The sequence below is a fragment of the Cervus canadensis genome, chromosome 6, assembly GCF_019320065.1.
Source record: "Cervus canadensis isolate Bull #8, Minnesota chromosome 6, ASM1932006v1, whole genome shotgun sequence".
Lineage (NCBI taxonomy): Eukaryota > Metazoa > Chordata > Mammalia > Artiodactyla > Cervidae > Cervus > Cervus canadensis.
In genome coordinates, this window is record NC_057391.1 from 46,160,601 (window position 1) to 46,184,854 (window position 24,254).

The 24,254-nt window shown below is 35.8% G+C and overlaps 1 protein-coding gene across 2 annotated transcripts in view; it reads left to right on the top strand.

Moving 5' to 3' along the window:
- The window catches only part of ICE2 (interactor of little elongation complex ELL subunit 2), a 60,994-nt gene extending 42,423 nt beyond the window's left edge, over nucleotides 1–18,571 (top strand). For both annotated transcript variants that reach the window (XM_043471795.1, XM_043471794.1), the window contains exons 13-16: nucleotides 10,426–10,510; nucleotides 11,984–12,034; nucleotides 14,483–14,741; nucleotides 16,432–18,571. In XM_043471795.1, coding sequence (XP_043327730.1) covers nucleotides 10,426–10,510; nucleotides 11,984–12,034; nucleotides 14,483–14,741; nucleotides 16,432–16,554 — 518 coding nt within the window. In that variant the 3' untranslated portion in view covers nucleotides 16,555–18,571. The remainder of the gene's footprint in view (nucleotides 1–10,425; nucleotides 10,511–11,983; nucleotides 12,035–14,482; nucleotides 14,742–16,431) is intronic.
- Nucleotides 18,572–24,254: the final 5,683 nt, after the last annotated feature.

Here is a 24,254-nt window from a genome sequence, read left to right on the forward strand (position 1 = left end):
TGGAATTACTGGGTCGTAGCTTAAGCTACATTATCTTCAGTTAGATAATTCCAGAAAGCCTTCCAAAATGATTATACCAATATACACTTAAGTCAGCAGTATGTGAGGGTTATATCTTCTCCACATCCTTGCCCACACTTGGCATTATCAGTTTAATTTTAGTCACGCTGGTGGGTATGTATTATTAACATCTCATTATTGTTTTAATTTGCTTTTCCTTGGTTATTTATGAAGTTGGACACTTTTTCATGTGATTAATAATCATTTGGATGTTCACCTTTTGTGAATTGCGTATTCAAACCTCTTTCACTGTCGTCAAGTTTTTATTTGCGTGTTAGTTCTTTGTTGGTTTTAAATGTTACAAGTAATTTTCTCCTGCTCTTGCCTTTTCAGTCTCTTAATGGTATCTTTTGGATTCAATAAAAACCAATATTTAGCCATTTTCTTTATGATTAGTGTTGTTTTTTTGCCTGGTTTAGCAAGTCTTCCTTACAGCAGCGTCATGAATATAATATCTTCTGGAAACCTTTCTAAAATTATTTTTACATTTCCAGATACATAGTTTATATGGTATTTATTTTTGCATGGAATATTAAGGTTTTTTTTTCCAGTTTTCAGCACCATTTATTGAAAAAGACTATCTGTTCTCTGCTGTCCCATTTTACTTGAGTTATATACATGAATCTAAGCTGGACTCCCTGTTTCTTTATCCTGTTTTAATTACTCTAGTTAGGGTAATTACTCTAGGTAGACAGTTAGCACTGTCTTAATTACTTTAGCTTTATAAAATCTTTTACTGTTTGGTGAAGCAAATCTTGTCAGCTTTTGTTTTAAATTAACTTTTATTGGAGTATCTTGGATTTGCAGTGTTGCTTCAGGTGTGCAGCATAGTGAATCAATTATACAGACACATGTATCCACTCTTTTTTAGATTCTTTTTCCATACAGGTCATTACAGAGTATGGAGTGAGTAGAGGTCCGTGTCAGCTTGTTTTTCTTCAAGAATTTCTTGGCTGTTCTTGGTTCTTTGCATTTACAGACTTTGGGATCAGCTTATCAGTTTCAGCCAACAGCAACAGGAAGATTGGGCTTTTTGTTAGGATGTGCATTAACTCAGTCAATGTGGAACAGATTGACAGCTTTATAATAACAAACCCTTCAATCTGTAAACTTTAGTTGGATATTCTTCTATTTATATCTTTAATTTCTCTTAATATCTTTATGATTTTCTTTGTAAAGTTCTTGCACATCTTTTGTTAAATATTTTTGTTGGTGGCTGATATATTATTATAAATGATATTTCTGAAATTTTATCCTATATTTATAGGCTGTTACTGATAATACAGGATTTATTTGCATATTAATTTTGTATGTTGATCTTGTATCTTAGTAACTTGGCTAAGCTCATTCTAATAATTTATATTTTCAAGTTAAACAATTATGTTCTCCGCAAATAATGACCATCTTACTTCTTCTTTACAATCATTATACTTTTTTATTCCTTGCTACCTTTGCCTGGAATTCAAATAGAAGGTAAATAATGGATGTCCTTGCCTGTGTCTGATCTTAAGAGGAGATTTTCAACATTTCACCATTTTATGTAGTGTTTTGTATGGGTGTTTGTGTATGCCTTTTGTTTGAAGAAAGAAGTTCCTTTCTATGCTTAGTTAAGAATTTTAATAATGAACGGATTAAAAAAAGATTTATCAGATATTTTCTCTGTATTTATTGAGATTATATGATGGTATGACTTTTTTATTCTACCAATGTGATGAATCATATTAATTAATTTTAAAATGTTAATCCAAACTTGTGTTCCTGCCATAATTCAAGCTTGCTCATGATATATTACTCTTTTTAAATACTGGTGAAAGTGTTAGTCACTTAGTCATGTCCAACTCTTTGCGACCCCATGCCTCTGTCCAAAAATTGGTAGATTCAATTTATTAATATTTATCTTGACATTTGTGTTTATAAGTGAGATTGACCTGTAAGTTTCCTTGTGAGGTATTGGTATTAAGATTAAGTTTATGTCTTAAATGATTTGGGATCTATTTCTTCTTTTTCTGTTATCTGGTAGAATTTCTGTAAAAATCAGTGTTATTTCTTACTTAGATGTTTGGTAAAATTGACATGTGAAGCTTGCGGGCCTTGAGTTTTCTTTTTGAGGAGTTTCTAATTATCAGTTCAATGTTTGCTCTTTTTAAATTGAAGTATAGTTGATTTACAGTGTTGCATTAATATCTGTTGTAGAGCAAGATGATTCAGTTATACTACATATATATATAATATATATATAATATACACACACACATTCTTTTTGTATTATTTTCCATTATATTTTAATCATGGGATATTGAATATAATTCCTTGTGCTGTACAGTAAGACATTGTTGTTTATCCATCCTGTATATAGTAACTTACATCTGCTAACCCCAGACTCCCAATCTGCCCCTCCCCACTGCATATTTCCTGGCTTTGTTCTGTTGAAAAGTCAGCTGTTTATCCATTTATGCTGCTTTGCAAGTAATATGTTTCTTTTCTTTGTCAGACTTTAAATTTGATCTCTCCCCCTTTCAACAGTTGTCCTACATTGTAGCTATGTTAAACTATGTTAGTCTTTTGTTGTTGTAAATATTCCTTTTTATATGTTGTTCATTTTATAACATATTGCTCCTTGGTATGTGATTTGATGGCCTTTACCAGTTTGGGAAAATTCTCTGTCATTATCTCACCAAACATCACTTCCTCCTCATTTGCTTTCTCTTCTAGGATCTAGGTTGTAGTGTTACATCTTACTGTGTTCTGAACATCCCTTACGTGCTCTTATGTATTTACCCTCCTTTTGACTCTTCATGCATGATTCTCAGTATTTTCTTCTAGTTTACTGATTTCCTCTTCAACTATCCCTAATACACTATTTCACCCATCACCTGAGTCCTTAATTTCGTTTACTATATTTTTTAGTTCTAGACTTTTCATTTGGTTCTTTTCCCACATTTCTGTGGAAATTCTTTTGTATAGTTTCTACAAAAAGTCTCAATTATGTCTTAGGCACAGTGAATACATCTTAGGTGTATTAGGCAAAATTGCTTTAAAGTCTGTATCTAATACCTCTGTTATCTAGAGTCTTTGCAAGTCTTTTCTATTATTTGTGTGTGTGTTAATTTTATAAGGCTTCCATAACAAAGTACCACAATAGATACTTCTTGTTTCACAAGTCTGAAGGCTGAAAGTTTAAAATAAAGGTTTTAAAAGGTCATGCTCCTTCTGAAACCTATAAGAGAGAATTCTTTGTTGCCCCTTTTTCCTTTTGGTGTTTGCCAGCAATCCTTGGCATTCCTGGCTTGTAGATCTATCATTTTCATCTCTGTCTCTGTCATCATGCAGGATCTTTTTTCCTGTATGTCTCTATCCTCTTCCTATAAGGACACCATTCATATTGAATTAAAGGTTCACCCATCATAGCTAATTACATCTACAACAATTCTATTTCCAAGGAAAGTCACTTTCTGAGGGAGTAGGAATTTAGGGTTTCAATGTATCTTTTTCCAGGGACACTTCATTCCGTGCCATGTTGTTTTTCTCTCTTCTTGTTTATTCCGTGTTTCTTCATTGTATGCCAGAATATTCTTTATCAGGGGCCAGAAAATTGTATATGAAAAATTCTGGACATCATGTCAAAGCTACAATGTTGTCTTCCTATATTACTTTTGACTACACTAGCAATCTGGATTCACTGTAATCCAATTACAGGGAGTTAGGTGGTTTGAAGCCTGGCTTTGCACCCTAGAAAGGCCAGTATGTTTCCCACTTACTGCTGGGATGTTGCCATTCATGGTCTGACATTGCCAGTCTTTGGAAAAGTCTGCTTGCAAGGCTGGCTCTCTGCTAGCATCTGGGAACTTGGCTAGTAAACAGTTTCCTATGCTGATGTAAGACATCCATTAGCTGATAAGGAGGGCTCATTGTACCTACATTGTTTGTATAAATATGGCTTATTCTGAACATCTGCTTTCTGAGTGTCTGAAATTTTTGTATGTGTTAGACAGAGGGTTGCCTGCATGATGCATCGCCCAATAGAAGCATTGAGTGTGGAGTCTTCATTAAGTTTATCTGGTACAAAAAGAAGATGTTGCTGGAGGAATTAAGTAAAACTTGTGTGACTCCAGTGAGAAAGGCCTTTTTTATTTAATTGTAGAAAAATGTTTGTACCATAAAATGTACCATTTTAACAATTCCAAGCTACAATTCAGTATACATTAAAAAAAATTATCTGTTTATTTTATGGCCACGGAATGTGGGCTCTTAGTTCCTCGATCAGGGATCTAAGTCATGCCCCCTGCATGGAAGCACAGTGTCTTAACCACTGGATTGCTAGGGAAGTCCTACTGTACAGTTTTTAGTATATGATTTACTATGATTAAGTACATTCATAGGGCCATGTAACCATCATCACTGTCCATTTCCCGAGCTTTTTTATCATCCCAAATAGAAAGCCAGGAAAGGACTTTTGAAGATTGCATCTCATTTTCTCTGAACTTTATCCCACACTTCTTTTCCTTTTTTGGATTCTCCTTTATTTGTATCCTTTTGCTATAATAAATCTTGTGCATATGTGCCAGTGTATGTTGAAGCTATAAGTCCTTGTAGAGAAGCACTGCGCCAGGGTCCCAACTCAGTGTTTGTTTATCTAATTCACAGACCAGTTTTTGTTCTTCTAATCCTGAGAGGCTGTTAAAAACTCTAGTTCACCTCTTAGGTCTCAGTTGCTTTCTCCAGATTAACGGGTGCTCCTAAGAGAAGTGCAGCCGTCAGTGACAGACTCACATCTCCAGGTGTCTTTCTTCTGCTGGTTTTTGGCTCTGAATATAGTCCCATTCCCTTTTTCTGGTAACCACTAACAAATTATGTAATTTAATCACTTATGGTATTTATGGCCTGTCTCTGTCTGTTTTGTTTATTGATATATCATAAGCACCCGGAACAGTATCTGACACACAGAGGTGCTCAATAAATATTTTTTAGAAAGTGAAGTTGGCTTGGATAATTGGTTGAAGGAACAGTAAAAGTCAAGGAGAAGGGACATGGTAGATAACAAACCACAGAATTTATATACTTTATTCATTTTACTGTTCCTAGATGTGTGTAAGACAAGTCATTGGAATACAAGAAGAAAATATTATAGCTTTTATTTTTTCTCTAAAGAAATGAAAAACTGAACATTATTCATGTTAAGTAAGTGGACTGACAGGTGGTCCTCTCCTTTGAATGTTGTTGTAGAGTCCTGTTACCTATAAAGTAGAATGTTTTTTATTACCTCCACATTGTACACCATCCAGGAGACAGCGTGCCCAGTCCGTTCCATATGAATGGTCACCCTCAGAGTGGTGCAGTATAGCGTCCTCGGGCTTAAGGATGACTTTGTGGCTGAAAATGAAAGATGCCGCTTATTTAAAACAGCAGCAACAACAACAAAAAGAAACCCTCATATATGCCACAGAGTCCATCAGTGGCAGGATCAGAATTTAGTCAGGTTTTTTCAATTATTTATTCATTTTTGGTTTTGCTGGGTCTTTGTTGCTGCACATGGACTTTTCTAGTTGAGGTGAGCAGGGGCGTCTCTTGTTGCGGAGCACAGACTCTTACACATGGGCTTCAGTAGTTGCAGCATGCAGGTTCAGCAGCTGTGGTGCACGGGCTTTAGCTACTTTGCAATATTTTGAATCCTCCCTGACCGGGGATCAAACCTATGTCCCCTGTATTGGCAGGCAGATTCACTGTGCCACCAGGGAAGTCCTAGTCACAATTTTTGTGTTTATAACTTTGCTGTCAACCTAAAAAGGGCTAGGAAAAAAATGTGGGGGGGGTCAGAGATAACAAAAATGAAGCACTGTGTGTATAACAATGTTAATCAGTGTGACTGAACACAAATAATTCATTGTGTCTTAGAAGCTGGGATAAAATCTTAACCAGAAGATTTCCACGTGCTCGTGTTTCTTTCCCATGCAGTCATGCACCCTAGTCCTTTCTAAGTTGTGACCTGTGTTTTCCTCACTCAACCTTTGCTGGCCACTCCTCCATTTAACTGTGGCATTTCATTGTCAGTTTTCCCTGCCCAGCGCTATGATTTCAAAATTTCAAAGTGCATTAGAGCTTTCTTTTTTTTTTTTTGCATTAGATCTTTTGGAGAGAAAAGTGAGCCTAGAGTTTACATGTGTGATTGAAGATTCAGATATAGTGTTTCATACAAAACACGAGAGATAAAAATGTCACTTACTGAACTGAAGAGTATATTGATTTATAGGACTCTAGTTCAGCAGTTATCTAAATTGACTGTGTGGCAGTCATTTATAGAGCTTTTAGATTGAAGATTATTGGCCCTGACCCTAGGAGTGTCTGATTCAATAGGCCTGGATTGGAACCTAAAACTTAGCATTTGTAGTATGTTCTCAGGTGGTGCTAATGCTGCTAGTCCAGGGACCACACCGTGAATACCTTTCCTATAGCTCCTAGTCTCCTTTTCAGGTAAATAAAAATACTTGTTTTTTGGGGTACTCTTTTGCCCCCTGCTGATGCCTATGTCAGAAGCTTTCTCTATCTCCTTTATACTTTAATAAAACTTTATTATACACACACACAAAAAATACTTGTTTTTTGTTTGCCTGCTTTGCTATGAACATGTTCTTCTCCTTTAGATTGCTGTGGTCTTTTTTTCCCTCTTGCCCCAAACACTAATGTGTACTCCCTAAAGAAAATTCCCAAAGTCATCTTACCACAACTTCTGTATCTACTTTTCAGTTATCTAATGTATATCAATTCTGCATAGTCAACATACAAGCAGTCCTTCTTTTGTGCTATTCTGATATCCACAAAGGTCAGTTACAAAGGTATATTAACTGTAATTGTGTAAACTACCAGCTTTACTGCTGACTCTTCAGTCCACAGATCACTACATAAATAACAGACATGCATCATGACCAGTCACCAGTCATATCACTCCTTTAAGAGTCTGTTAATGTTTTTGGTCATTGTGTACCTGTTACTGAGTTTGTGCATAGAAAGCAAAATGTCTAGTTGTGTTCCCTCCTTGTCTCCCAGTGATAAACTCACATGATGTTTTTTGTAAAATTGGATAATCAGAAGAGGGAATTGGCCAACAAAGATTAAAGCACAGTAAAGAAACAGAAGACCGTACTGCTAAAAATGGAATTTGAATTGTATATAAATGGAGTTAATAGAAGAAATAACTGGCAGTAGAAATGTTGACAGTGCTGAGGTTTAAGAGACAAGATAAGCCACCAGAGGAACTTAGTGAAAGTGAACTGACTCACATAAATAAGGAAAGTGCTTGTGGCGTAAAGGATGAAGAAATGACCCTGGCACAGTGTTTTACATTGAAGGAACTCTTTGAGATATTTCATGACCTTAAAAGTTGTGAAGTGTGACCATCCTCCACAGCATAGAAAAGGTGCTTGCTCCCTATCATAAGTTGTAACAGGAGAAGGTGACAAGCACTATTCAGACTACTCTTAATGAGTTTTTTATAATAAAATAACACTTTAAATCTCAGTGTTTGCAATTTGTAGTCTACTAAATAAAGATTACTTTTTACTGTCTTCATTTCTCCATGCATTTATAACTGATTGGGAATTTGTAATGTTTTGACTAAAAAACCTTAAAGGTAATGGAACAATTATAATTTTTCCCATTGATTATTAAAATTGCTTGCATAGTTTTGGCTTATGCATGATTATTTTTATCATCCCCTACTGCATGTAGAGTAGGGACTGCCTGTATATGTATGTGTGTGTGTGTGTGTGTGTGTGTGTATGTATGAATTCATGCATGTATGTAAAGCCCTGATTTGTACTATCTAACCTTCCCAACCTTGACACAGTTAAAAAAGTATTTGGATACCATACTGTGATATGCAGAAGAGTCTACAAGGGTTAATGGCCAGGAAGCTATTGCCCCAAAGACTGAGGAGATAAACATCTGAATTCATTTGAGGCCCAGAGGTTAAAATGTTCCAATGTTGAGAGAATTGAAGCCCTCATAGAACTTGGTACAGTATTCTCTGTATGTTTTTGACTAACTGCATTTGACATATACTGTAATACATACTTTTCATTGAGATTGCTTTAAAAAGGTAAGAACTGTGAGTTTCCTCAAAGACACACTTAGTAAATGTCTAAACTGTTTTATTGTACTTAATATTTATTGCCTTTTGGCAGTCTTTAAACCATTAAACTGTGTTCTTTTTATTAGAAACATCACTGTGTAATGAGTGTTAGAAATGCAGAGGTGGAAACTGAAATTTGGCACAGGAAAGAACAAGTAGGCATGGGGAAAGATTTGTTGTCTTAGAAGAAAAGTATCTGGTAAAAATGTTTCTAATTCTTTTTTATAAGCACAAAGCAGATGAAATGAAAGGGGGCAAGATAAAATATGAGATATTAAGTATTTGCAGTTTTTTTGCATTATGATTGATGTCAACTATCCAGGTCATGTGTTTTGATAACCAAATTTTGGAAGCTAAAAAAAATTAAAGTGATATTATTTTCAGCATTGCTAAGTCACTTCAGTCACGTCCGACCCTGTGCGACCCCATAGACGGCAGCCCACCAGGCTCCCCCGTCCCTGGGATTCTCAAGGCAAGAACACTGGAATGGGTTGCCCTTTCCTCCTCCAATGCGTGAAAGTGAAGTTGCTCAGTCGTGTCCGACTCTTACCGATCCCATGGACTGCAGCCTACCAGGCTCCTCTGTCCATGGGATTTTCCAGGCAAGAGTACTGGAGTGGGGTGCCCTTGCCTTCTCCGATTTTCAGCATTAGTGAGTATTATACTCTTATGCAATTGATGTTTTTGACTGGTGTAATAACATGGGTTTTGTATTAATGTGATTATATAACATTTAATATTTTGTATCACTTCCCTGGAACGTTCCAAGGCCTCAGTGTTGTGTCTCAACCTGTTTTGTTGGAGAACATGTGCAAGTGTAATCATGAAAGTTTGCTGTTTTGTTTCTTTGAATTCTAGAATTAGGTCATGTTTATAAGAAAGTAAGACTTGGAGCAGACTCTTTTGATTTTTTTTTTTTAACTGTAGGAAATCTTATCATATGCTTTAATTAAAAAGTAAGCCAGATTTTTTGAGGTTTATTGAGGTAAAACTAATAACATTTTAAGATATTTAAATAATACATCATAATGATTTGCTATATGTATATATTGTAAAAGAATTCCTCTCATCTAGTTAAATTAACAAATCCATCACCTTCAGGTATATATATATTTTTTTGATGGGAACATTTGAGTTCTACTCTCTTACCAAATTTCAGTTATATGGTATATTATTATCAACTAGAGTCACTGTGTTATACATTAGATCCTCAGACCTTATTCATCTTGTAGCTGAAGGTTTGTACCCTTTTAGCCCCCAACCCCTGAGAACCACTTTTCTACTTCTTTCTATGAGTTTGACTTTTATTCCCCCAGATTCCTCATATAAGTTATCATGCAGTATTCATCTTTCTCTTTCTGACTTATTTCACTTAGCATAGTGTCCTCAATGTCCTTTATGTTGTTGCAAATAGCAGTATTTCCTTTTTTCTCATGGATGAATAATATTGCATTATTTGTATGTGTATCACACCTTTATCCTTTCATCTGTTGGTGGACACTTCGGTTATGAACATCTTGGCTATTGTGAATAATTGAGCCAAGTTTTTACCTTAACCAAATCTGTCTGAGAAATGTATTTATCATACCCAAACTATAAATTTTATTTTATCTGCTTGCTTTTATAATATTACAGTATGTGCATACATGAATGCTAAGTCGCTTCAGTCATGGCTCTTTGCGACCCTGTGGACTATAGGCCACCAGGTTCTTCTGTCCATGGGATTCTCCAGGCAGGAATACTGGAGTGGGTTGCCATGCCCTGCTCCAGCGGATGTTCCTGACCCGGGGATCAAACCCACATCTCCTATGGCGCCTGCATTCCAGGCAGATTCTTTACTGCTGAGCCACCGGGAAGCCCAGCACCACCTGGGAAGCTCTCTAAAAACTTAATTTCCATAAAAATGCAAGTTTAATAGAAATTAGAAACCACTGTTTTAACAGTTGTTGTTCTTAAATTGTAGACTTAGAGATGATTTTTTTGATGTGTATAACCTTTTCTATGTTCAGCAAATATTTTAGAATTAATACATATTCCTTTATAATCTGACTTCTGGTGTTACTTTAAAATATAGTTTTACTTAATAAGCTTAATAAAATGTCTATTTCTCTTTTTAGAATATAAAGTTCCTTTTATAATTATGACAATTGTGTAAAAAATCTTTAAAAAATTGGATAACTTAGCTTTTTTTATTTTTAAATACAGCAATTGTTCTTTTTAAGTTTGATCTTTTATTTTAGGACATATTGATGCATTTACATCAAAGCTTTTCCTGCTTGAAGAAATTACCTCAGAAGAATTGAAAGAAAAACTTTCAGCACTCAAGTAAGAAATTTTGTGGTAGGAAATTTAAAAGCTTGTTAATATGATCATTAATTTTTCTTTATCACTAAATATTGGTTTAAATTATTTATTTTCAAGACTTTCATCCTTTTATAAATTGAGGCTTTCCTTGACCTGGTTTATGATCCATTTCACATTAATCATTTCCATCTCCAAATTAAATGTTCTAGTGGCACCAGTATTTCTACTTAAGACAAAGGAGGCTAAAACAATAGAGAGTCTTCCATCTTGGTGAACTATGGGCACACATATCTCACTTCTTTCCAGAGGTGGGAAAAAAATAGGCCAGTCAGACTTTGAGCTCAGGGATATATACACTCATTCAGGTATTCTAACTTCTAAAAATTTGTTCTTCTACCAAATGTTACTGTACATCAGATTGAAATTAATTTGCGTCTCACAAGTTTCCAGGAAGAACTGGTGGTACCTTTAATCTCCATTTTATACATGAGGAAACTGGAACTTGGAGTGACTTTCCCCAGAGCACACAGCCGAGCTAGGATGACAGCTTTGGTAGTTAATATATTTGATTCATCTGAAAGGGTGGGAAATCGCCCTGACTTACATTAGTTCTGTAGTTCCAGCTTTGGGGCTTGTCATAGTTTTTGAAGGCTGTAGATTCAAGTTTGACTTCTTTGCTTATACTTAAACACCTGTTATAAGTATTACTTCTTTTGATGGGTAACTTTGTATTTACATACGTGAATAGAAAAGCTTTTCCATACATTTATGCACTGCCCACTCTACCTCTCCCAGTGAAAACCATTTTTAAATAAATAATCAAGGGAATGAATGTAGGTCTAGAAGAGATATTTAAATCAATATCTTACATTTCATTTCCTTTTATTCATTTAAAATACCTGTCAATTTCTTTGAAATTCACCACCACCACCTCTAAAAGGCAAACTCTTCTGCAGATTAATTCTGCTAAAGACTTTTTAAACTTTTAAACTTTAAAAATTTTCAACTTATAAACTTATTAAAATGTTTATAGTTTGAGAGACTTTCCTGTCAGTCCAATGGTTAAGACTCCATGCTCCAGTGCAGGGGGGGTTGATCCCTGGTGGGGGAACTAGGATCCCATATGCTGCGTGGTACAGCCAAAAAAAAAACAAAACAAAAACATGTTTTTAAAAAACACGAACTCTAAAGGGAAATACATTTCTTTAAAAAAATCATAGCTTGAATATAAAATAGTGATCTCTTTACTTATCACTGCTCTGACTGACACAAGCCAAAATACTTTATGATTTTTAAGGGAAATCAGAAAATGGCAAAAATGAAGTAAATACTAAAATTCAGTCAAATTAGAAATACATTTTGATATTTGTTTTACATTATTTCATCTGTTGTTTTCTTTTGTTATTGAGACATTTCTTTTCCCAAGGAGTTAATAGTTGTTAAGAGTAAGTTTTTTTGTTCCTTAATTTTATTTGGATTTCTTCTGTTTAATAGGATTTCAAGTTTATTTAACATCCTCCAACACATTCTAAGAAAATTAAGTAGGTAAGTACTTTTTTTTTTTTTTTAGTACTTTTTTCATTTGAGGCATTTTTCATTGATATGTGTAATTTTCTTGGGTGAAAAAACTTTAAATACATGTTGTTAGGAATAGACAGAAAATAACCTAGAAATACAAAATTTATTCTGTTGTGTCAAAGTGGAATTGTGAAAATATAAATAAGAAGGAAATATAATAGCATCTGGCTTTACTGGGCTTATAGTTAAACATTTTTTTCTGTACAGCTATTATAATGGCTTCCTATTGCCACTGTAACAAATTGTCACAAACTTAGTGGCTTCAGACAACACAGATTTGTTCTCTTATAGTTCTGCAACTCAAAGATCTGAAATTCTCTTCACTGGACTAAACTTGTGTCAGCAGGGCTGGCTTCTCCTGGAGGCTCTTAGGAGGCAGTTGTTTCCTTGCCTAATTTTCAGCTTCTAGTGGCTAATTGTATTTCTTTTTTTTTTAATTGAAATATATATAGTTAGGGTACAATATTATGTTAGTTTCAGGTGTACTAGATAGTGATTTGATATTTGTATACATTATGAAGTGATTACAATAAGTCTAATAACCATATATCTCCATACAAAGTTGTTCCAATAGTATTTATTCTTTATGCTGTGTGTTACATCCTTGTGACTTATTTATAATTGGAGGTTTGTACCTCCTAAGCCCCCTGCACCTGTTTCTCCACACACACACTACCCCCACCCTTTTGTTTATGTATCTGTAAGTCTATCTTAATTTTGTTTGTTTCTTTTGCTTTTCAGATTCCATATATACATAAGGTCATATGGTATTTGTCTTTTTCCGACTTATTTCACATGGCACAATACCTTCTAGATACATCCATGTTGCTGCAAATGCAAGATTTCATTTTTTATGACTGAGTAGTATTCCATTGTACTTATATCACATTTATCTGTTCATCAGTGGACACTTAACTTGCTTCTGTATCTTGGCTCTTATAAATAATACTGCAGTGAACATCGGTGTTCATGTCTTTTTGATATATGATAAATACCCAAGAGTAGAATTGCTGGATCATATGACAGTTCAATTTTCAGTTTTTTGAGATACCTCCCTACTATTTCCCATAGTGGCTGCACTAGTTTATAATCCCACCAATAGTGTACAAGGTTTCCTTTTTCTCCACATCCTTGCCAACACTTATTAATTGTCTTATTGGTGATAGCCATTCTGACAGGAGTGAGGTGGCATATCATTGTGGTTTTGATTTGCATTTCCTTGATGATTAATGGTATTGGCCATCTGTATGCCTTCTTTGGAAAAATACCTATATTTCTTAGATTGTAGTCCCTTATTCCATCTTCAAAGTACATCATTCAAATTTTTGCTTTTGTTGTTACATTGTGTCTTTAATCACGTTTACAAGCCATTGATGGGTAACGTTCACAAATTCTAGAGAGAAAGAATGACTTATAAGTATGATTAGTCCTTGTTTTTAATGATAGATTGTGAGGAAGAACTGATATCCTCCATAGTACCTTTGTGCTGGAAGAGTGTTAAAAAAAAAAAAGGAACACACAGTATGTCAATCATATCCTTTTAGCTCTTCATGTTGTTACACTGAATTCCTTAAAGCTTTCTAAAGAGAAAGGGTTTAATGTAGATTTGACAGAACTTATTATTGTGACAGTAGAAGATCATAATTAAGGGTATGGGGCTTTTTGGTGTTTGACTGCCTTGGTTTATATGCAGGTCCTGCACTCAGAACTTGGGTAAATTACTTGCCATCTCCAGTTTTTGTTTGTCTGTAAAATGGAGTTAACAATTTTATCCCTTCAAGATTTGTTGTGTAGAATTTAATGACAAAAAGGACATAAACAGTGCAACAGTTAGTTCATGATAAACGTTCAATACCTATTAACTGCTTAGGTTGCTGTTATTCTCAGGGCCTCTCGTATTGTGATTGTTCTGTTGACTGTTTCTGCCACTTTATTTTAAACTTCCCAGTGTACTGTGTCACATTCGCCTTTCTATCTCTGTTCACCTGTTAGTAGACAGAAAGTAGATACAGTGCTTGTTTAATTAAATGTCATGTATAGGAATGTATGTATATGTTCTTACATACTTATACGTCTGTGTACTTTTCGTTACGTGTTGTCCAGGAATTAGAGAATTAGACATGTGTTTCCCATTAAATTATTGAAAACTTACAAATTGACTGACATAACAATGAAAAGAAAATAATTATATATCCAAAATTTGTAAAAAGAACTAAAACTAGTTGCTGAAAAGGCATGAAAATATGAAAATAGATTAGAAGATTCTTAAATCTTATATGATCATCAGAGTATTTTTAGAGATGATGTCCCATTCCCCTAATTGTTTTTTTATTTTATTAATAGATCGTGATTAAGAAAGTGCTATTGAAATTGACACAGTGAATCAGTGAGTTGAGTTTTACTGTGTGGATTTAGCTTGCAGGAGGGTTCCTACTTGTTGTCTCACGCCGCAGAAGATTCTTCACTCTTGATCTACAAAACCTCTGATGGAAAAGTTACCAGGACAGCGTACAACTTGCATAAAACGCATTGTGGCCTTCCTGGTGTGCCTTCCAGCCTCTCAGTCCCCTGGGTCCCTTTAGATCCCAGCCTCTTATTACCATATCATATCCATCATGGAAGAATACCCTGCACTTTTCCACCTAAGTCACTGGGTCCCACAGCACAACAAAAGGTAGGATCTTTTCTGAAATAAAATGTTCCACTAGGTTGTTTATTCTTAATCTGTTTCACTGACTGTGCATTTCAACCTGATGTCCGTATTTGCCATGTTAATCACAACACCATTCTAAAAACAATGTTTATTGGAAGGATAGGTAAAGTTGTATGCTCTTGTGAACCCAGTCATTTTAGCGGAACTTTCTGTTTTTTGTAAGGTTTATGCTCAACTACAGAAACTTCTATTAGCCTGCCCAGTGAGGGCATGAGCAAGGCAACCACACAGTTAAATCCCTATGTTCCTATGAAAAGCAGTTATAATTTTTTTGCAGTTTTTATGTTTACTATTTTATTTCATTAAATATTTGAGGCAATTTACAGAAGAAAACATAGAATAAAATTATGGTGATGCAATTAAAAATTGATAAGTAGGATATGGGAAAATATAAAAGCAAGTGTTAGTAATTAGTGACTGCAGTGCCTTATTAAAAGTACAATAAAATGTTAAGTAAATTGTGTTTTAATGCTAAGTATTTTTTATAACTCAATATTTTAGATATAGTTAATGTTACACTCTTTATAGCATCCTTCCTAGAAATAACAGTTGAATGATATTTCTCAGAAACTTTTGTAAAACCGTGGTTAGAGATACTGTTTACTGTGTAGCTCATTCTTTATATCATGTAAGAAGTTCCAGTTCGAGTTTAATTGAAGGAAAACTTTTCTCCTCTATGAGTGAATCTGACTTTTCCTTCCCTGCTGCCAAAAATCTTTGAGTCAAAGTTATTGAGGCCTCTGTTCTCAATATTTCACTCCACAACATCTATCACTTGTATATCCTGTGGATATTTTCTGTTTTTTTTTTCCTTGCTGTATTAAATTAATCTGCAAATGCCCACAGTTCCTTTGGAGAAATAGCTAGAATGCAGATATTGAGGATTATTTTGTAATTTACAGTGGTTTTATGGTTTACAAAAGTTGTTTATGTTTTTCAGTTCTCCGCTCTTATTATTGAGAGAATCCTTTTAGAAATGACAACATCTTGTACATTGTTAACTTTGGCCAAGAGAATACATAAATGTGATTAATTAGTTGGAACAAGTAAAAGAATAGACAGAATGAGTTATTGGTATTTTAAGCCATTTTGGCTACAGTTTTTGTTAGGTATTTTTCAGTTTTCCTTTCAAACTGGAGTCTTATTTTCTCTTCCTTTCACATTTATCCTTTGTATCTTTCTTCTCTTTTGGACTCATATTTTTCTTACTCTTTGTCTCTCCATTTCATAATTTCTTCCCTGTCTTTACCATCTCTGACCTTCTTATAGTTCCTTTCCCTCCCTTCTTAGTTTTCATTTCTTCTTTTCTACTGCCCTTCAATTTCATTATTGTAAGCACATTGCTCTAAAGTTCTGTCATTCCTTCCTTTCCTCATTTAACATTTCAAACTTTTCCAAATTTAACACAAAAGAGTGATTTTCCTCTTCACTCCCCTCAGATTACTCTGAACTGTCTGCCTCCCTGATTGTTATTTGAAAATGTCATACTTTAAAACTCTGTCAGATTAAAGCTTGCTTAGAAGCAGTTAAGTGGCTGGAGGCTAAAAATATATGAAGGACAATTTGCAGGGTAATTATTCCATGTGTAAACAATAGAGTTGACTGTATTGTAAACATGTTAAACTGTCCTGTTCTTTGCTTCTTCTCCTAGATTGGTGGAACAAGAATGCCTACCCGAAGCCACAGGAATTCAGTTTCTGTGGAAACGAAAAGCCTGCCTGCTCAGCAAGTTGAAAATGAAGGAGTGGCTTCAAGTAAAAGAAAAATAACTTAAAGACTGTACCATGGAAAACAAAGAAAAACCAGTTATCACAACATTTAGTTTAGAAAAATTTGAGGGAAAATATGCCTGAAAAATCTGTAGGCAACAGGAATGTTTTTGTTTTACTGTCCTTGAGAGTTCTTAGAGTGCCTTAAAAAAACACTTTGACTATTGTGAAGCAGTGTTCCAACTCAAACGGGCTAATATGCCCTTAACACCTGAGGTTTGAGGAGACTATAGATATGTTTTAGCATTATCGTGGCAGGGAAATATAGAGAGAAGAAAATATTTTTATACTCGACCTTTAGCAAAAAATTGTAAGTAGGAAAATAATTTGCTCTTTCAAGAGCAATATTTATCATTATGTATTAGATTAATCCTCGAGGAGGAAATGGCAATCCATTCCAGTATTCTTGCCTGGAGGATCCCATGGACAGGAGAACCTGGCAGGCTACAGTCCGTGGGGTCGCAAAGAGTCGGACATGACTTAGCAACTACACATTAGGTTAATAATTTCAGTTGTAATGGTGGTCTATTGGGGTTTGCTCAAAAGGTTAAATCTTGCTACTGTCAGAGATAATTTTGACTTACGTAAACCCTATTTCTGACCCATCTGACAGTTCTTCTATACTGATTTAAAATGATGATTGTTGCAAGTTACAAAGTTAATACTTTTAAAAACTTTGGGGAAATTCCATTGCAGAAGCCAAAAAGGAAAATTAAAAGCTCTCTGCCTATGAAAATTCACAAGGAAGTTAACAGTTTTTTGTTGGGCAATCATCAGTTTGTTTTAAACAAAAAAAGCTTGTGGTGTAACAGGATCAGAGACTGCCTCTGTCCCTTGGCACAAATCCTGGCTAGGTGTTGAAATACACTACTAAAAACAAAGAGATGAGTGTATTTTCCAGAAAAATCTCATATTTCAACTAGAAAGACTAACGTGTGATAAAACAGAAGCTCTTTTTCCTCATCTGTACTAATTAATTTAAAATTTTCAGGATCATGAAGGTGAATTTAGGAAAGGTTCAATCATTTAATGTTATCGTAACCAACTATTTGTACTTATGAAGGGATGAACTCATTTAATTTTTGTATTCCTATTCTTTAATGTGCACTAAATATGTGCATCATTTATAAAATACAAGCTTTATAATTATAAAGGCAAAGTTTGTTTTTGGAATTTTTTATGCATTTTATATTAATATAGGAAATTAGCCCCATCAACCTTCTCAACTGTTGTAAGTAGCATTTATTTTTTTTTTAAGTAGCATTTAAATACTCTTTTTACTACCAAGTTTTGTTTTGTGTTCTTTGGTTGGTTATATAATATTTTTAATTAATGACTAGTTATTAATGAACTTGTCTTATGTATTTTAATATATAGTTTCCTCATCCTGCCATTCCCTTTTTAAAATATTGAGCTTTGTTTCAAGTGGTTATGTTTTTTTTTTTAACTTTTGTCACATACCCATATTTCCTGAAATACTCCACTTGTGATTCATTTGGCAGTGAACCATGGGAGAGGCAGGGATTCCCTAGTAATTTGCTCTTTTAGAAAAGCTAAGCAATGATTGCTTCAGACTTCTGAATGCCAGAAAGACATGGCTTTCATTTTTTTAGTATTAGTTTTTACTTAATAAAATGTGTGATAAGAGATTTTAAAATTATCTTAGCCATTTATTAGAGTAACTCTGATAATATATATAAAGCTAGTTTTTGTTTTCCACTTGTGCTTAATCAGCTTCTTTTTTCTAATGTATATTTGAACTTGTCTTGTGTTCTTTTTATTGATTTTTAGTACTGAGAATGTATAAGCAAGAAAGTGATGTTGTCAGTATGAGCAAAGATGTTTTTAAAAAAACAAAAGCAGTCAGTGTTGGCAAGGATATGATGAGCCTGCCCCACTTACATGTCTGTGGTGAAGGTACAAACATTTCACTCAGTAAATGTTTGAGTGTATCTGTGTGCCACACAACCTAAAATTGGTCCCCATGTTTACTCTCATAAAATTCTTACTCATATATCAGAATATTTGTTTATTTTACTTATTACTATCTTTCTTCTTAAATAGACTACAAGCTATGCCAAGGTGGGGCATATTTGTTTTGTTCACTTGTGTATAACATACATAATACATAGTCACTCAGTAGATAGAAGTTGAATATATGAATAGATGAATATCTCAGTATCAAAGATAGATTTTGGTTTTCCCATGAGCTAACCTTCTAGTGGAAGACACAATACTGATCTATGTGACAAGTACCCCAAAAAAGTAATATAAGGAAGTCATCTAACCAGGACTTGATAATTAAGGAAGTCTGGATAAACCTTGAGCTGAGTCTTTAAAAATAAGTAAGAGTTATAAGGAAAGAATGAAAGGTCTTCCACACAGAAAGAAGGCAGCATATGCAGAGGTGAAAGACAGCCAGATTGTAGGCTGTGAACATGGGAGATGAGAGAAAAGGCTATAGGACAGGAACAGGCATGCTATGCTATGGCATTTGAATTTTGTCCTCTATAGTGTGGGAACTAGTAGTGATTTTTAATAAAAATAAATAACATGATCAGGTATAATTTTGAAAAAGTTCTTGTGGCATTAGTGTAGAGAATGGAATGGAGCTGGGAAAGACTGTAGGGAAATAGATAAGTTGCAAAATTATGTTATAATAATTGAAAAATGAATTAAAGTAATAAAAATAGGGTCAGGCTCAAGTGATAAGCAAAAAAAAACTGACAACTTGGTGATATAGTTGGTAGGGGGAGTAAAATATGGCTTTCAGGTTCCTCGTGGGATACTTTGTAAATACACTACTTAGAAAGTATGAAGAGGAGTGTGGAAGAGCAAGAGGAGAGCTTGCTCAACATGTTCATTCCCTTTCACCACTTGTATTCCTTGAGTTCTGGGCCGGGTGTGCTGTTATTACTGTATAATAGACTATTACCATCCCACACCAGCCAGGACCCCGAAGCAACAGAAGCCCACTGACAGATGAACAAAGAAGCTGTGGTACGTACACACAATGCAATATTACTCAGCCATAAAGGGGAACACATATGAGTCAATTCTAATGAAGTGGTTGAACCTAGAGCCTATTATACAGAGTAAAGCTAGTCAGAAAGAGAAAAATACTTTATATTAACCCATATATATGGAATCTAGAAAGGTGATACTAACGAACCTAATTGCAGGACAACAAAGGAGATGCAGATATAAAGAACAGATTTATGGACACAGTGGGGGAAGGAGAGGATGGGATGAATTGAGAGAGTAGCACTGAAACATTTATGTTACCAATGTAAAATAGATAGCCAGTGGGAATTTGCTATATGACACAGGGAGATCAAATCCAGTCCTTTGTGACACCTAGAGGGGTGGGATGGGGTGGGAAGTAGGAGGGAATTTTAAGACGGAGAGGATGTAATGTATCCCTATGGCTAATTCATGTTGATATATGGCAGAAACCAACACAATATTGTAAAATAGTTATCCTCCAATTGAAAACAATTTTAAAAAAAAGAAAAAATATTAGCCCCAAACTTAGCTAGTTAAAACCGCAAATTATTTTTTTTAAAGAGTAGGTACATTTTAAGACTTTTTAAAAATTTGTTTCCTTTCGGCCCTGCTGGGTCTTCACTGCTGCACGTGGGCTTTAGGGCTGCTGTGTGGCGATGCACGGGCTTCTCCCTGCAGCGGCTGCTCTTGTTCTGAGGCACAGGCTCCAGGCTCATGGGCTTCAGTAGTTGTGGTGCAAAGGCTTAGCTGCTCCTTGGTGTGTGGAATCCTCCTAGACCAGGGACTGAGCCCGTGTCCCCTGCACTGACAGGTGGATTCCTATCCACTCTACCACCAGGCAAGTCCATAAATAATTATCTCAGACTTGGCTGTGGGTCAGGAGTTCAGATGCAGCTTACCTGGGTGCCTCAGGCTCAGGGTCTCATCAAGTTGCAGTCAAGCTGTTGGCTGGGGTTGCAGTTGTCTGAAGACTTGCATGGGGCTGGAACGGTCTGCTTCCAAGAAAGCTCGCCGAGTCATGGTGGACTTCCTCAGTCTCTCACTGGTTGTCAGCTGTAACTCATCCTCACCACATGTACCTCTCCACAGGTCTATTTGAGTGTCCTCATGATGTAGCAACTGGCTTATCAGAGTGAGCAGTCCAAGACAGGGCAAGAAGGAAGCCATGGTGTATTTTATGGCTCAATCCAAGAAGTCAAGTACTGTCAATTATGCCACATTTTCCTTGTTAGAAATAAGTCCCCAAGTCCACACGGAGGATTCACAAGGGAGGAGTATAGAAAGATTTAGTGAAGTTATTTTTAAACCTCCACGATGCCATTGAACACTTAGGCATATAGAAAGATTATGTTTAGGGTGGAGAGAAAAGAAAGGACATTTTTTTAAAATGTCATTACCAACACATTAAATCTGAGATAGATAGTGTCAAAGATAGTTGATCCTTTGAGTTTTAAACTCAAGTACAGATTTGGTGTATCTGTGGTGACTGAAATCAGAAAAAGAAGGCATAGCAAGAATGAATGAAAATGGACCATGAATGGGGTCCCAGGAAAACCATAGAACTTTAGTAACAGGAGGATTAAAGTGGCTAGTATGGAAGTCAGACTTATAATTGTTAAGGAATAAGAAACTGAGGTGGAAACAATGAAAATCTTTATTGCAAAACTTGGAAATAGTTCTGTTTGGATCTTCTTTTGCAACTACCACAAAGGAAGTTAACCTATTTCTTTTCATTTCTTTTGGATTCTCTGTTTAGAAACCATGAACATTTTAGAGATATCAGAAGGAGGCATGTGTTTAGGGTAGAGAGAGAACACTTCTTAATATTTTGCTCCCAATTTGAAGTTCTTGATGTACATGCAGGTAGAGATATTAAGATAGTTTATAGATATATGTTTATAGATATATGCAGGTACTTTTAAATCAAGTCTTAGAATATTTTATGTCAGGATTTATTGAGCTTCTCATTGAGATGTGGAAATAAAGGCTATGTATTTCATTGATCCTTCCACTTCCACTCTTGTGTTGCCTTGGCTAGTGTCCAGACTTCTTATCAGAGTACATAAGGGCAGACACATAAGCATCTATCTGGAGATTGAGGCTGATCTGCTGAGCAAAGCTTACTCAAAGTGTCGAGGCCCAGACGTATATTTATAGGATGGGTCTCCAGGTTATCTCAACAAATAGGAAGATTCAGTTACCTTGGCGTATATGTTTGCTTTCTATATATGAGCTGCTGCTAGAAGTGATCAAGCAAGGACCTACCAAGGGTTGGTTTTTCTTGTTGTACAGGCATGGTTATAACCTTGCTAATCCTCTGAGGAACTGGGATTGCGAAGAGGGAGTATGAGTGTGACTTAATTGATGTTTTGAAAGTGAAGACACCTAAAGAATCTGTGGTTAGTGAGTGGAATCACTCCTTCCCCTTTCTTGAAAACGTGCATTTCTTAGAGGGGGAAAAGTTAATCTTTTCATATTCCCTGTCCCCTGTTTTGCTTACTCAGAAATACACAGCACAAGAGAGTGTGTGCGTGTTAACTTTAGGAAGCACGCTCCAGTATGGCAGCACCACGCCATTGCCGTGGGTCTCGGATCTCTCCCAAAACCTGCATTAAGGCAACATCTGCTCCATCCCGGCTTTACCAACACACAGATCAGCCTTTCTTGTCCCTACCTGCATGTTTTCACCGTGTAAAGCTATGTCGTCTTGCATTTATTAACACCTGTCAAAACTTTGTCCTCTCTTTAATTGGTTGTGCAGATTTGAGCATCATTTGGGTGTAATATACCAGTCTCTTGAGATTTAAAGATAATACTGGTTTCTGCCTTAAGGGTATTTCCTAATCTAGTTGGGAAGATGAATATACACAATTAGCTGTAACACAGAGAAGGATATTCAAGTAGCACAATAGTGACAGGAGTAAGAAAAAGGGATAATTAGAAGTAAGGCAAACTCATGGTAGGAATGACCTTTAAGCTGTGTTTGAAAAACAAATAAAATACTAATGTGGATAAAGAGGAAGAAAAGCATTAGAGCATGAGAGACATTTTTATGAAAAGAACTGATTTTAGGAAGTGGCTAATATGCTTATTTAAAAAGCATGAGGGTAAAGAATGATAAAAGTCCATATAGTCAAAGCTATGGTTTTTCCAGTAGTCATATATGGATGTGAAGGTTGGACCATAAAAAAGGCTGAATGCCAAAGAATTGATGCTTTGAAATTGTGATGTTGGAGAAGATTCTTGAGGGTCCCTTGGACAGCAAAGAGATCAAGCCAGTCAATCCTAAAGGAAATCAACCCTAAGTAATATTCATTGGAAGGACTGATGCTGAAGCTCCAACACTTTAGCCACCTCACGTAAAGAGCCGATTCATTGGAAAAGGCCCTGTTGCTGGGAAAGATTGAAGGCAAAACAAGAAGAGGGCAGCAGAGGATGAGATGGTGAGATAGCATCAATGGACTCAGTGGACATGAATTTGGGCAAACTGGGAGATAATGAAGGACAGGGAAACCTGGTGTGTTGCAGTCCGTGGGGTGACAGAGTTGGACACGACTTAGCAGCTGAACAACAACATAGGATGATAAATGGAGGATGAAGTTGAGTTAAGTTAAAGCTTGGTAGTGAAAGGGATTAACTATTATTCCCAGATTGTTTGATTTGATTTTAAAAGCAATGAAGAGGGAATTCCCTGGCAGTCCAGTGGTTAGAACTCTGCACCTTCACTGCGAGGGGCTGTACTGAGATCCCACAAGCTATGCAGCATGGCCAAAATAATAATAAATTTATAAAGTGAAGAGATACTGAAGGCTTTTTGAGCAAGATGACATCTTTTGTAAGAATTACAGTATAATGGTTTATTCAGAAAGGAGAAAGACTTCATATTATTTTATACTATGAAAATATTGGAGAATATGGATGGGGTGAAAAGACAACTAGTTATGTTTTCAACCAAATGTTGGCAGTACAATTCAGGCGTTATCCTACAGAACCTATAGACTGAAGATGTGGGTCTGCAACTTAGGAGAGAGAAACAAGAAAGTTAGTGGCCCACCTTTGGGCTGACATATTAAGAAATTGGGACATGTCTGGGACCAAGGTGGCCTTTTTTCTTTTCTTTTCTCCACTTCCCCCTTTTTTCGGGTCAAGCGGCTGGGAGTTTCATTATATACCAAGTTAATTGAGCAAGCAAATACACGAAGAATAATGGGAAAGAGGAAAGCAAGAATAAACCCTGTGGTATTGATTTGGAATTGGAAATGAATTCATAGTACTTAATAGAGAGATGGTGAAATAGATGTGTTTGTGTACATATGCATCCATACTGCCTAATTCTGCTGATAGGGTCTAGAAGCAACAGCGCTCTGGTAGTAATGAACATACCTAGCACCCGTATCCAGACCTTGGTTTCTAAGTCCCATTCGTCACTAAAAGAAACTGATGCTCCTTGGAGAAATTACTAATTCTGAGAATGGGGAAGGGAAACTATAAGATGAACCTGAAGGGCTTCCCTGGTGGTCGAGTAGTTGAGGAGCCTGCCTACCAATACAGGAGACTCCACATACTGCACCACCACTGTTGAGCCTGTGCTCTATAGCCCAAGAACTGCAACCGCAGAGCCCGCATGCTGCAACTACTGAAGTCCAGGCACCCCAGAGCCCCTGCTCCATGAGAGAAGCCTGTGTACCACAACTAGAGA